This window comes from Artemia franciscana, chromosome 7, assembly GCF_032884065.1.
Source record: "Artemia franciscana chromosome 7, ASM3288406v1, whole genome shotgun sequence".
Lineage (NCBI taxonomy): Eukaryota > Metazoa > Arthropoda > Branchiopoda > Anostraca > Artemiidae > Artemia > Artemia franciscana.
Window position 1 is genome coordinate 57882737 of NC_088869.1, and position 14343 is coordinate 57897079.

General features: G+C 35.2%; 1 protein-coding gene across 1 annotated transcript in view; it reads right to left on the reverse strand.

Annotated features, from left to right (window-relative positions):
- The window catches only part of LOC136029530 (uncharacterized), a 76094-nt gene that overhangs the window by 48037 nt on the left and 13714 nt on the right, over window positions 1-14343 (reverse strand). The window contains exon 3 of the mRNA XM_065707996.1: window positions 3800-4001. Within this exon, the coding sequence (XP_065564068.1) occupies window positions 3800-4001 (202 nt within the window). The remainder of the gene's footprint in view (window positions 1-3799; window positions 4002-14343) is intronic.

Sequence of the window (14343 nt, forward strand, 5' to 3'; positions counted from 1 at the left end):
CTATTTATTACTAATAGCGTAAGTTTATATGAAAAGACTTATATGAAAGGGCACCAAAAACGAAAAGGGAACCAAAATATGGATCGGAATGTTCTTGAGTAATGAGAGGAGAAGCTGGACAATTTCATTTAATTCACGTCGCAAAGTAATCGGGACAAATAGTAATAAACTGAAGTATAATTAGTACTATAATTTAGACTGACATTTTCAAACGATTAAAGTGGGAAATATGTTCTCCAATTTCAGCAGTTTGTGGCTATGACTCTTCTTGTTTTTAGTTGTTTGCACTCCTTGTAGTCTGTGCGTGATAAACTGTATGTAAATTTATATTAAATGAAAAAACCGTAAGGTCCTTAAGAAAAAATTTAGCTGCTTCCAAATCTACATCCAAGAAAGTCGCTTGTGGCCCAAAATTGACTTGGAAGCTCAGTTCCAACAGTACTAATGATTCAGTTGATGTTCCAGAAGGCAAACAGTTTTGGAATGGGTCACCCTCTTAGGATTAAAAAACCAGACAGAACGCGGCTGATGTTACAGCTTTCGGTATTAAGGGCGCGGCATTCAAATTAATGCAGAAATAGTTCTCTGCAGGAGCGGATACTATTTGCAGCCACTACTTAAAGGTCACAAATGAAATTTTGTATGGTCACCTGTCAATACTTTTTCAGATTGTCTTTCATAATGGGGGTATCCTTGACAATATGTGTATTGGTGTTGTTAGCTCTGTTTTCAATAGAGAAGCCGCATTCATCTTGTTCGTCCTACAGGCCTATAGTGATTTCGAGTGTTTAAGATTTGTGAGCTTTTGAGTGTTGATAGTATAAAAGGAAGAATGAACTATGCCTGGCTTTCTGTATGGTTTTCAATCAGGTCTGAGGTGTTTTCACGCGCTGCAGAGTTTGCGTTCTATCCTGAAGGATACACGGTCTTCTAAAAGAATGCCGATTTTACGGGCGCATGATGTGACAAACGCTTAAGGTTTGCCTCTCCGTTAACAAGCTATTTTGGAACTTTATAATCGTTGTATTAGTCTTGATATTATTGTACCACTTTATTACATATATAAGCATTTAAAACTTTACTTAAAGCTTAGTAATACGGTTATAGACTCTTTATTTCCGCATTAAGCAAAGATCGATTTGGATTATGTCTCCGACTTTATATAACAATGCTGCCCTCCCAGCCGACGGCGATTTACCTATAGGTAGCATATCTATGGGTCTTGATACTTCAATACTTTGTTATACTGATGACCTTTTGAATTAATACCGCTCTATTGCAAGTCTGTAATGTAACCTTGATGAGCCAGCAGCCCGTTACTGTAGCATAGGCAGCTCCATATCAATGGAAGACGTTTTTATTTCAGAACAATCTTATTGTATCTACTGGATGTTTGTGTACCAGTGTTTGGCAGTTTAGCTTCTATTTCTTCCTTATCTTGCATACTCCATCGTTTTCCTGTGAAAATGGTGGGTAAAAGTACATTCATTCATTCATAAATTAGTATGATAAGCTAGCTGAACAACTGGCCAAAGCAGCCAGCTCTGTAGAAAAATATAGGCCACATTTTCGAAATTTTTCAAACACAGATGGTCAATTCGTAAGAGTGAATTCAGAGACAAAGATTAAAAGTAGGATTAAACTGAATACTAAAATACACAGACGGACACTAAGCGAGTAAGAGAGCAATATGGAAAATACTTAATAATGAGACAAATTTAGGATTCCTTAAACGTATCCAGCAAAATAAGTATTAGGTGAGCTTTGAGCCTATACCTACTTACACGCCTTTTTCGGATCCATGCCCTTTGAAAATGTTAAAGTATTGTCAATTTTACTAGAGTGTTCCAACACATAGAAGTGCATTCTTTCAGTAAGTGAGTACTGCAAGACATTATAAAGAGTACAAAAGACTGGAATTATTCAAACGTGTTCGGACAAATAAGTATTAAGTCGCCTTCAGTTCCATGCCTTTTTGGAATCTTTTTCAGGGTCTGTCCCTTGTGGAGATTAGAGAAGTATAAGCAAATCTATTACGTAGTATAGAGCTAAAAATTGGTAATCTAGCCGTATTGTTAATGTGTTGAGAGACACTAAACATATAGGATGCCCTCATTTCTACTCAACCAGACTCAATCAAAAGAACGTTCAATCTATCAATCTATAGCTGATCATTATCGATGGAAATGGATACGCAGAGATCCGACTCAAGGAAGGTTGATTAGAAAAAATCACAATACATAAAAAGTGCACTTATTATTCACTTGCGTCCTCCCCCACTCCTTAAATTAGTCAGAATCCTGAAAACTAGTGGCCTAGAAGTATAATTTCTTTCAGTTTCAGCCCCCTTCCCCAGGAAACTGTTATCTCAAAGTGTTACTTCTGTGCAAAGAGTGGAGGCTAAGGGAGCGGTAGCCTCGCTTATTTTAAGGATAATTTGGAATATTTTATCAAACATAAACATAAATTACACCTAAAAACTCTTTTTCAGGTGAAATTAAAGTGCTGAAATTAAAAAATTAAACGAGCAAATATTTTATTGTCTATGAGTGAGAGCTGCACCCCTCCCCTCCTCCCAGCCGCCTCCCCCATTCTCAATACAAACTTACTTCTGCTTCCAATACTTTCAGAACGAAAGCTCTAACACAAGTATAAAAAGTTCTTTTTTTACAATACCTCAAGAATGGAACGAATATTAATTTGCGCTTGCTTTAATAAATACCACCTTTAGTTCAAATGTTTCAACCATCAGTTGCTAAATAAAACACTTGAAACTACCGACTTACTATATCTGTTGTGCTCAAAATGCTTTTAGTAAAATTTTTGCGTAAAGAGCAGAAAGTTAAAGAGGGCTGAGCCCTTATGTACAGGGTAATCCCTGTTTGTTTTAAAGTTTTAATTTTCCCTTCATTTTCATTTGAACATAACTTGTTTCGCATACATCTCAACTGTTTAATAACTTTGCCTTATTTTATTTTGACGTACTTGTTTTAACTTACTGGTTACTTTAGTAAATAAAGATGGATTCTATTCAATTCATATAATATTGCTCGATGATTTGTCATTCATTTCAGTAACTCGTCGTTGAATTAAAAACCAGTAAATAAATTGTACCCTTATTCGTTTAGGTTCATACGTTCTGAGAAAAAAAAAATTGCAATGGGTCATATACATGACATGCAATGATAAAGCAAATTAATTCTTCCAAACTAACCCTACTGATGTGAAATCCTAGAACTAATCCAAAACTAGTCCTAGAGGATGCCAAACATTTGTGTTTGTTTTAGAAGGTTTGAACTGCATAATGCCACCTGAAAGCATTCGATCAGTACTGCACATCTAGTCTAAATTTTGCTTAAAAACATTCCAAGCTATTTTCTATATCAGTGGCTCTCGATTTTTAGGTATTAATGTCTGTTCGCCAAAAAAATTTTGGATAGCTTGATTCATTTGGCCTTTGTGTGTGTGCCATCACAAAACTTTTGTTTTCTGAACTAAGCAGTATACACAACCCTCCATCAGATTTTTTAAGGGTTATCTGAAGAAAAAATAAAATTGAAATAAATCCAAACACAACAGAGAATTTGAGCAAATCTGAAAAAACAATTCAAGAAAAAAAATTACAAGACATTCTTCTTATATCAAATAGTCTAATTCTAACAAAATATTCATATAATCTTCCCCTATTTACATTTTCTTTTAGCTTTTACAAACAGCTTTTGTGTGAAAGACCTGATATAGGTAGATGAGTAGATAGCATAGATTAGGCAAAAAAAATAAAAATAATAAAATACTAAACCTTTCTTCAAACTGAGATGACGCAATCTGCCTTGCCGCGCAAACTATTTCTTTGTCGTTCAATATATGCAAATTAGGGCAAATAAGCTTGAGGACATTGTCAGTTCCGAACGTTGCAACTACTTCTGAAGACAGGTTCGACTCAACTTTGCTCTCGAAATGTCTCTGGTTATAATTTGTCAGCCTGTTAGTTAATTTTTCATCTGCAAAAGCGATAGAGCCTCATGGAAATAAATCTCGCATCTTTCAAATAGTGGAAACAATTTTTATTTGGAATAAGGTGTTTTTCATTTGTCAAAACATCAACATCAAAAAAGAAGGAAATCACTGATTCAGATAAGAGAAACATTTTTCCTACAATAATTACATTTGTGACTTTAAATGATTTTTATTGCTTTACAAGGACGCTTTTTTTCCGAGAATTGTCATTCAGAAGTATCGGAAATTGATGCCATAACATAACAGTTAAAACAAACATCGGTAATTTTGAACTGAATATGTTTGGTCTGATGGCATAACATTTGAATTGGTTTGAAATGGTTTTAATTGGTTTGAACATTTTAATTGAATACACCACTCAGAAAAATTTATTTAAAAAATAGAGAGTATTGATGAAACTTCACAGCATATCGGAGTAATGAAATTAAATCGATTGCAAAAAAACATAATAATGTATAAAAAAAAAATTCCAGGAAATTTCAACAAATTTTAATTTTTTTATAAAAAAACTTTTTATTTTTCAATGTTCGTGACTTTTTTTTGTAAAACATGCAGGACTAAGAAATTTCCAAAACGCGATCCTGTTTTTTTTTTTTTTTTTAATATCAACTTTTTTTCTTATACTTTATGAGCAGGAAATTTAGTTAGGAAATTTATATAGATACACATGATTTACATGGATACATATAGATACATATGATTTCCATGGATACATGTATAGATACATATGATTTACATTATAAATAGATGTAAGGAAACTTTCACTCAAATATGACTGGAAGTATTACCTTCCATTTGACAGAAATTCTTTATGGTTTAATTTATATTTATTACTGTCATGAAGCAGGAATCGTTTATGGGGGGGGGGAAGAAGTTTCTTAAAAAAATCGTTCTTAATCATTAAATTGTATGTAAATTCCCTACCGTTTAATGGAGGAAGGGACACATTCTTGATTTGAGTGGTTCATAGTGGAGGGGCTAATGGCCACCTCCGGGTCTTATTCATACGTACTCAGAAACCTCACGTGATTTTGGTTCAAACAAGGTAAAATATGCATAAATTCTTTCTACAAACTTTATGGTAGGGGGAGTGGGCACTGGAAAAATTAGAAAATAACAATGTGTCTCCAATAATAGTGATTTTCCAAGATTTGGTCCGCAATATCCAAGATTGGAGTCGCATTAATTGCCAGTTATTTATGTTAGAGTGTGACTCGCTTCTTAATAAAATCGAGGTTCCATTCCATCTCCTTAGCCCCGACTGTAGTTCTTATCTTAGTGAGCGTCAGATTGAAATTCAGATTATCAGTTATCTTGGGGAAATGAATCACGCACTTCGGTGTGCAGAACTTATTGCGGTTCCAACTAGACGTGTTCGCAAAACAAGCAGAAGTGGCTGATTGGTCAAAAAACTCAAATCTTGTTTCAGCATGTGAATCAGCTAAGCTATGGCTCCGAATTTGGAATGAATGTGATAGACCGCGTTCTGGTATAGTAAACGATTTGCGTTTAAGAACAAAAAGAAAATTTAGAAGAGACCACAAAATCACGCTGATACAAAAAAAAATGTAGACAATATAGCGAGTGATCCTTCTCTTTTGTGGAAAAGTCTTAAACGTTCCGAGCGGACCTCTACTTGTAATATTTCTGAAATTAAATGGATTGATTATTATACAACTGAATTTTCGTCACCTGATCCGTCAACTGAAAGTAAATTTGAAAAAGAGCTTGGGAGTATCTTGACTAAATTCCAGCAGTCTACCTTCTCAATTACTCCTTCTGATGTAAAGTGCGCTTTCAGAAAGATCAAGAAAAAAAACATCCACTGGTGTTGATCTGGTCTCTGCTAAAAATTTTGAAAATGCTAGTGATTTGCTTGTGCAGTACCTCCAGCTGTTGTTTCAAATGTCAATTTTTTCAGGTGTGGTGTCACAACAGTTTTGCATTGGCCAGATCACTCCTATTCCCAAAAAGTGAAAAAGAGATCTTGAAGATTGTCAATCATACCACACTATAACCGTTTCGTGTACCTCATTCAAAATTTTTGGGTCTACAGTGAAATTTTTTGTGTTCTGCTCCTCCGCATCAGTTTGGTTTCCAGAAAGAATTAAGTCAGGAGCATGCTCTTTATGCCCTTTTTAATGTTCTAGCTGATGTGAAAGGATCTGGTAATTTCCTTGTTATTTGTGCACTAGACATACCTAGAGCACTCGATTCGTTTATATTTGCCCAGATTTTGTCAGAAGCTATAAAAAGAGGTTGATCCTTCAGTTATTAAACGTCTCCGTTACATGTATAACCATCTTAAAGATAAAATAAAAGGTGGTTCGGATCTTTTCAATATGTTTAAGGGTGTCAGACAGGGTGGTTTAACTTCCCCAGCTCTTTTAAATAGCTCAGTTTCTGCTGTGCAATGCTCTGTCGAGTGCACGTATATTTATGGTGGAATTAAAAAAAAAACTTTTTTTTAAATGAAAGTAAGGAGCAACATTAACACTTAAAACGAACAGAAATTACTCGTATATGAAAGGGGATTTTCCTCCTCAACACCCCGCTCTTTACGCTAAAGTTTGACTCTTTCTCTTAACTCTACTTTTTAAAACAGTAAGCAACTTTAGCGTAAAGAGCGGAGCGTTGAGGAGGAAAAGCCCCTTTCATGTACCGAGTAATTTCTGTTCGTTTTAAGTTTTAATGTTGCTCCTTACTTTCATTTAAAACACTTGTTTGTTTTTTTTATTTGCTTTCGGGACGTTATTGAATTAATGCATGTTTTGATCTTGGCTCTCCACACATAAATAATTAAAACGAAATTCGCATATTAAATAATTGCAATTAATCGGAAGATTTTTGAGAAAAAAGGAGCGAGGGAGGAGGCCTAGTTGCCCTCCAATTTTTTGATTACTTAGAAAGGCAACTAGAACTTTTTACAAACGTTTTCATTATTAAAAGATATACGTAAGAAACTTACGAATTAAATTACGTAACCAACTTCTATATTCGTATGTTTTTATTGCATATATGAGGGGGTTCAACCCTCGTCGATACCTCGCTCTTTACACTAAAGCTTAAATTTTGTCCCAATTCCTTAAGAATGACCTCTGAACCACAAAGGCCATAGAATAAACAGTTGAAATTACCAAAATTACTTTAGCGTAAAGAGTGAGGTATTACGAGGAGGTAAACTCCTCATAGGCTATGCGTAATAATTTTTGCTCGTTTTAAGTTTTAATGCTGCTCCTTACTTTCAGTAGAAAAAACTTTTCATATTTATTTTTTCATTGTTTTTTCAAATAATGCTAGAAAATTCTGCGCTCCTTCATTGACATTCTCTTCCCCCATAAGAAGTTCCTCCATGGAAATATCCTCCCATAGCCCTCCCCCCTCAACTCTCCCTAAACCAAAAAAAAATCTCCCTGAAAACGCCTGTACACTTCCGAGTAACCATTACTATATGTAAACACAGGTCAAAGTTTGTAACTTGCAGCCCCTCCCACGGGGACTGCGGGGGAGTAAGTCGTCCCTAAAGACATAGTGATTAGGTTTTTCGACTATGGTGAATAAAATGGCTATCTCAGAATTTTGATCCGGTGACTTTTGGGAAAAAATGAGCGTGGGAGGGGGCCTATGTGCCCTCCAATATTTTTGGTCAATTAAAAAGCACACTAGAACTTTTAATTTCCGTTAGAATGAGCCCTCTCGCGACATTCTAGGACCACTCAGTCGATCTGATCGCCCCTGGGGGGGGGGAAACAAACAAAAAAACAAATAAACACGCATCCGTGATCTGTCTTCTGGCAAAAATGCGAAATTCCACATTTTTGTAGATAGGAGCTTGAAACTTCTTCAATAAGGTTCACTGATACGCTGAATCTGATGGTGTATTTCGTTAAGATTGTATGACTTTTAGGGGGTGTTTTCCCCTATTTTCTAAAATGAGGTAAATTTTCTCAGGCTCGTAACTTTTGATGGGTAAGACTTATCTTGATGAAACTTATATATTTAAAATCAGCATTAAAATGCGATTCTTTTGATGTAACTATTGGTATCAAAATTCCATTTTTAGAGTTTCGGTAACTATTGAGCCGGGTCGCGTTACCAAAAACTGTTTGATCGATGTTTCTTTATTTACCTACGCTGATGATACTTTGAATCGAAGTCGCGCCTTTTTGGGAAGTAAGAGAACTTTTCTAAACTCTAGCATCAATATCAGCAAATCGGTCTGAATTTTAATGTTGATAAAACTGTAGCAATCGCTTTCAATCTTAAGGGTAACTCTGACATGCAACTTGAACTTTCTGAAACATCTGTTCAACTTTCTGATAGTCTTATTTATCTTGGTATGCCCATTGGAAGAAGCATTAAAGAAACCATTAAGCTTGTAATTCAAAACCTCCCTAAAAAGACTCGAATTGCATATGCTTCGCTTGCATCTAATATCACAAATCTTAGTCGATTTCACTTTCCAAACTTTACAACAGTCTAACTGTGCCCCATCTTCTTGCTACGTTCCCCATTTGGAACTTTTTTTCTGCTTCAAATAAAAAAAAAATATTAACTAAATCTATTTTAAATTCGCCAAGTATCTGCTGCATCTGCCTCCTTGGACCAGTAATTCTTCTCTGGTACAAAATTTAAATTGATTCTGCCTGCAAACATTATTGATAAAAGAGTGGAAGATTTCAAATTATCCGCTAGAAAACTCAACCACCAGTGGTCTTCCCTCTTCGTATAGTATGTTGTTATGTTTGTGGTTGTTCATTGTAATCTCTATTTTCGTTGATTGTTTATTTTCTCTTTTTATTTTTTTTTTATTTTTTTTTTTTTGCTTATTCTGGCACTAGGGCTACAAACCCTCTTTTGTTCTGTTGACGGGTCAGAAATAAATTGAATTGAATTGAGAATTGAATTAAGATTGAGAGCACCACGCCTATCTTTCTGCTAAAAAAATGACAAAGAGGGGGGAGGAGGGGTTATTGGCTCGCTTAGTGCCTACAGCTTGTTTCCCACCGAATCAAGGATTTTTGCACCAGACCAGGACTTGGCTGGTTTTTGCGGATTCACTATACAATTTTTTGCGATGTGTACAATAGGAATGAAGTAGTCAGACCTTTAAAAGGTTCAAAATGATGTTTGTCATGAACAAATCAACAAACATAAAATGATGGCGTAGAGTTTTATAAGTGCGTCAAGCATTTGTGTTGATCAGCGTTACAACAAACTGTATCAAGTTCAAAAGTTCCTTGCCATGACACAATTTTCTAAGAACACTACTACAAAACTAGCAAAGGGTAAGCTCCAATTTTCTTAGCAATGAGTGAAATAAGAAATTTGAAGGGGTGTATGTGATATCATTCCTCTTCTTCAGTCCTAAACACAGAAAGTTAAAGAAAAAATCTAATCACACAGAGAAATGGCTACAATAAGTAGATGGCCAAACTTTTGAACCCGTGAGAAAATATTTTTTTTTATCTCTAGGTGTTTCTTTTTATTAGTGAGCAATTGTTCATCTTAAGCCCTTCTGAACCCTAACTTTTTTGGACGCTAGCTTTAGTTATGGTTGTAGCAGTAGCTACAACCTAGTAAAGAGCAAACCACACCCGCTAGAAACCAAAAGTTAAAAAACACGTTTTGAAAAAACAGCCTAGCGAAAAAAGATTGCCATCTGAGAGTGGTTCAGGAAAGGTAACTATTATTTCGGTTTATAAAGGCCCAGGTTTGTAGAAATAGGGACAGATGGTATCCCAGCCTAGGTAAATTTGGAGTAGGAAAAGAAAACAGTAAGGGCTATAGGCTTTTGCAATTTTGTAGGTATAACAACCTAGTTATAACCAAAATACGGTGTTTGGTCACAAAATGGCCCATAAGTTGACATGGTATTCACGTGATGGTAAGACAGCAAAACTTATTGATTATGTTATTGTAAACAGAAGACTAGCAGGATCAATACAAGATACTAGGGTGTATAGGAGTGCTGTTATTGATGTTAAAAGTCTAAGGTTAATTTAAAGCTGAAATTTTGGAAGGGTTACTACCTCCCGGAAAGTTATTATGTGGGAAGACTCTAGGATGAAAATTTGAGAAAAAACTTCCAGGAAGTACTAAGTAAAACTTTAAAAAGAACTTTGAAACTTTTAAAAAAACTTCCAGGAAGTACTTAGTAAAATACTATTCTGGCATGTTAATAAATTGAAAGGGAGTAGCCAATCTGGACTAGTCCCAGTTAAAGATAGAAATGGGGCCACAATTAGTGATAAAGAAAAAGTTAAAGAAAGATGGGTGGAACATTTTGAGAATGTGCTAAACCGAGATACAGTTGCAGGAAAAGATATAGATGAAAATGAAAAAAATTGTGATACCTTGGATGTGAAGGAAGATTTGTTTAGTGAGGAAGAATTAGCGACAGTACTAAAAGGATTAAAAAATAATAAGGCTCGAGGTGCTGATAGTATGATTAATGAGTTTCTTAAATATGGTGGCTCTGAGGTTAGGAATAAGCTACTGAAGATCATGAACATGATTTTTGAAAAGGGGAAGTACCCAATGATTTTAGGAAAACCTTAATTAAACCACTGTATAAGGTGACAAGAGTGTCACCTTATACAATGTCGTAATTATCAAGGCATTAGTCTGGTCTCTGTAGGTAGCAAATTACTGAGTAATATGATACTTTTTAGACTGAGAGATGCTGTAGACAAAGTTTTAAGGGAAGAACAATGCGGTTTTAGAAAAGGTAGAGGATATGTCGACCAAGTTTTCATTCTTAGGTTAATAATTGAGAAGTCCCTTCGTTGTCAAACACCTTTAGTCCTCAGTTTTATCGATTATGAGCAAGCTTTCGATTCTGTTGATAGAAGAGCGTTAACAAAGGTCTTACCGTTATATGGTATACCAGAAAAATACATTAAAGTGACTTGTGCTATGTACGAGAATAATACTGCTGCGGTTAAGGTAGGAAATGAGGTTAGCAACTGGTTGTGTTCTATCCCCCTTTATATGGATCATTTTGACGGACTTCGTCTTAAGGAGCACAGGAAAGGCAATTGGAGACCACGGAATCAAATGGGGAGGAAAAACTCTCCTGGACTCAGATTATGCTGATGATTTAAGCATATTAGATGACATTGTGAGCAAAATGAATGAATCTTCAGAGGTTCTGCGAGTTCAGGGTGCTAAAATAGGCTTGAAAATTAATGTTAAGAAGACTAAGTCACAAGGCTCGGAATAAGTGAAGATGAACAGGTGACATTAGGTAACAAAAAGATTGATCAGGTTGGGAGCTTCAGTTACCTTGGTAGTATTATTAGTAAAGATGGTGGGAGCAGTGAAGATGTTAAAAGCAGAATAGCTAAGGCTCAGGGTGTTTTTTCACAGTTAAAAAAAGTTTAGAAGAATAGGAAGATAAGTCTGCAAACCAAGATTAGAATATTGGAAGCTGCAGTGATGACAGTGGTCAAATATGGTTCTGAAGCATGGGCGCTCCGAAAAGCAGATGAAAATTTACTAGATGTTTTCCAGAGAAATTGCCTACAGACTGTTCTGGGTACCCGGCTGACTGACCGTATTTCAAACACTAGGTTGTACGAAAAATGTGGTTCAATCGCGCTTTCTAGGGCTATAATGAAAGAAAGGTTGAGATGGCTAGGCCACGTTCTACGGATGAAGGATGACAGATTACCGAAGATTGTCCTTTTTGGCCAACCGTCTGGGGCTACACGGAAAGCAGGTCGTCCTTGTCTGGATTGGGAGGATGTCATAAATAAAGATTTAAAGGAAATGGGAACTTCCTGGGAGGGTGTAAAGAGGGAGCCTTTAAATAGATTAGGTTGGAGATGAGCGTGCGTAGCTGTGTTGGCCTCAGGCGGCTTGGTGCTACAGTGAGTTAGTAGTAATAGTAGTGGTAGTAAAAGTTTATTTTGAAAAGGAATTTATGGTAATTTAAAAAAAAAGGCCTGAAATCTCTCTAAAATGGCGTCAGATCAAAACAAAAAGTGCCCCATTGGAATCATCATGATCGAAAACCTTGTACAGGGTCCCCCGCCTTGGACAACAATAAAAATCACTTTTTTGGATCGGTAGTACGATCGGTTTCTTTTTTTTTCCAAGGCTGGCGGGTTACAAAAACATCATAGAGAGATGTTTAACGGCTAATTACAAAACTATTTCTCATATCTACGTGCTTTTTATAAATTATAGCATTTGCAAATGTCATATGGCACTTTTGGTACCATGTCTTAAGTGCACAACAAAAAGATTGCACAACAAAAAGATTTTAAGTGACCAAAAAGATTGGAGGGCAGCTAACCCCCCCCCCTAGAAGGCCCCCTCCCCTAAATTCCTCCGATTAAAATTTTGAGATAGCCATTTTTCCAGCATAGTTGAAAGATCCAATAACTATGCTTTTAGTGATGTCATGCTCCTCAATAATCCCTGGGAAAAGGGATGTAAGTTATGCAATTATTGTCCAACAAATCAATAGATTAAATTAGATTACTATAAAGGGTAGTTCAGTTGGTAGAGCGATTGACATTGAAGCAAAATGTCAAGGGTTCAATTACTTACCGGGTATTTTTTAATTTTTTTTTTCAATTATGGTTTTGTGCCACCCATATGATTATGTGGGTAACCTGCATTGTTAAGGTTGACTACGGTAATTACCGCCTACTCAAAAAATTACCGCCAAAATTTTAGCGATTTTGCAGCTTTATTTTTTTCTGATAATTTCTGGATAGAAAAAAAAATTTGCTTCGCTTTTGTTTTACATTTTCTTTTAGTATTCTAGAAAAAATTATGTCAATTTATTCAAATTTGTCGATTCATTATTTCTTTTGGTTCCCATAGTCTGCAAAAAAGGGTTGTAAGTTATTCAATTTACCCATTGTTCACATATAGCCTAGTATTAGTTATTGCGAAATATTTAGACATTTTTAGGGTGAGATATTTTGCAGGGGGGGGGGGGATTTCTATGGGAAGAAAAGCTTCTGGAGGAACTTTCCGGAAGAATTATTAAAAGGGGGATTTCCTGGTATTATTTGAAAACATTCACAAAATTAATAAATAAAAAATTAACTGGAAGTAAGGAGCAACACTAGATCTAAAACGGACAGAAATTATTCTGTATATGAGGGGAGACTACCCCCCTCCCCCAGAAAAAAAATCATCATGGCAGCGCTGTGTCTACATTAAATTTAAATTATAAACGGGCAAAGATCAATTTTTAAAAAGCAAAGTTTTTCTGAGTGAAGTAAAGAGCAAAGATGAAGCTTAAGAATAACAAAAAAATACTTCACAATCTATCTAACATATATCGATAAAACTAGTGCAAATAAACCAACTGATAATATTTCCCTATAGTTGTATGATTGGTGAAAACTAGCGCTTTACCAAAAAAATCCAAAGGCCGGTATGAAAAACAAGAATATTTATGAGGATTCAAAAGTGAGTACGTAGCCTGACAAAAGCAATATAAGCTACGACGCTTTTCACAGTCTCACACCAGCTACGATATCAGTAGCTTTCAGTATACAATTAAAATTATCTTAAAACTTAACCATAAAATAAATCATATTGTAATACCAGCAAAGTCATTGAACAGCACACAAAAACAACGGATTGATATATCAGGTGATATCTTGGTCTCACCAGCTATAACACCAAGAGTGAGTATTATACAAATTTTAAATTGTGAAAAAACACACTTTATTATTACTCGGAACGAAGAACAAATAAACCATAATAAGAACTCTGAAAATTTGGTTATTCTCATCTTGACGTCATACTGTAAACTCTGGCTCAAGGACAAACACAAACCATCCTTTTTGGCCCCAAGCAAGATTTACAGACAGCTTTCCAAATGCAACATTGTAAATTTATTGATAAATTTAGCCACAAATTCACGCTTTCTCTAAAACCGGAAACATTATAAGTCTTGCAATAAACTGAAATCCAAAGCAGAGGAAAGAAAAAAGCCTTATTAAAACCTTAGTAGATTTCGGCGAGAATTTTAAATTTACTATGAAAACACCAAAATGATATTTAACAATGCAGTGATAACACAGCCAACTCAAAAAGCTATTCCTAGTTGCTGCCCGTCAACTTTTGAACCACACAGTACAATATTCATTTTATATCATTATGCTAGTAAATCTTTTAATTTAAATTAGTATTCTTATTTGGTTTTTAGTATTAGTAGTTAGGGTATTGCTCTATGAACATACTGAGTTTAGGCGTATCCAAGGGCTTTAACATTTTAACACTTATTAACTAAAGAGCAATTTAACCAATCAAGCTGGTTGATAGTTTATTTATTTGTATAACAAACTAGTATAT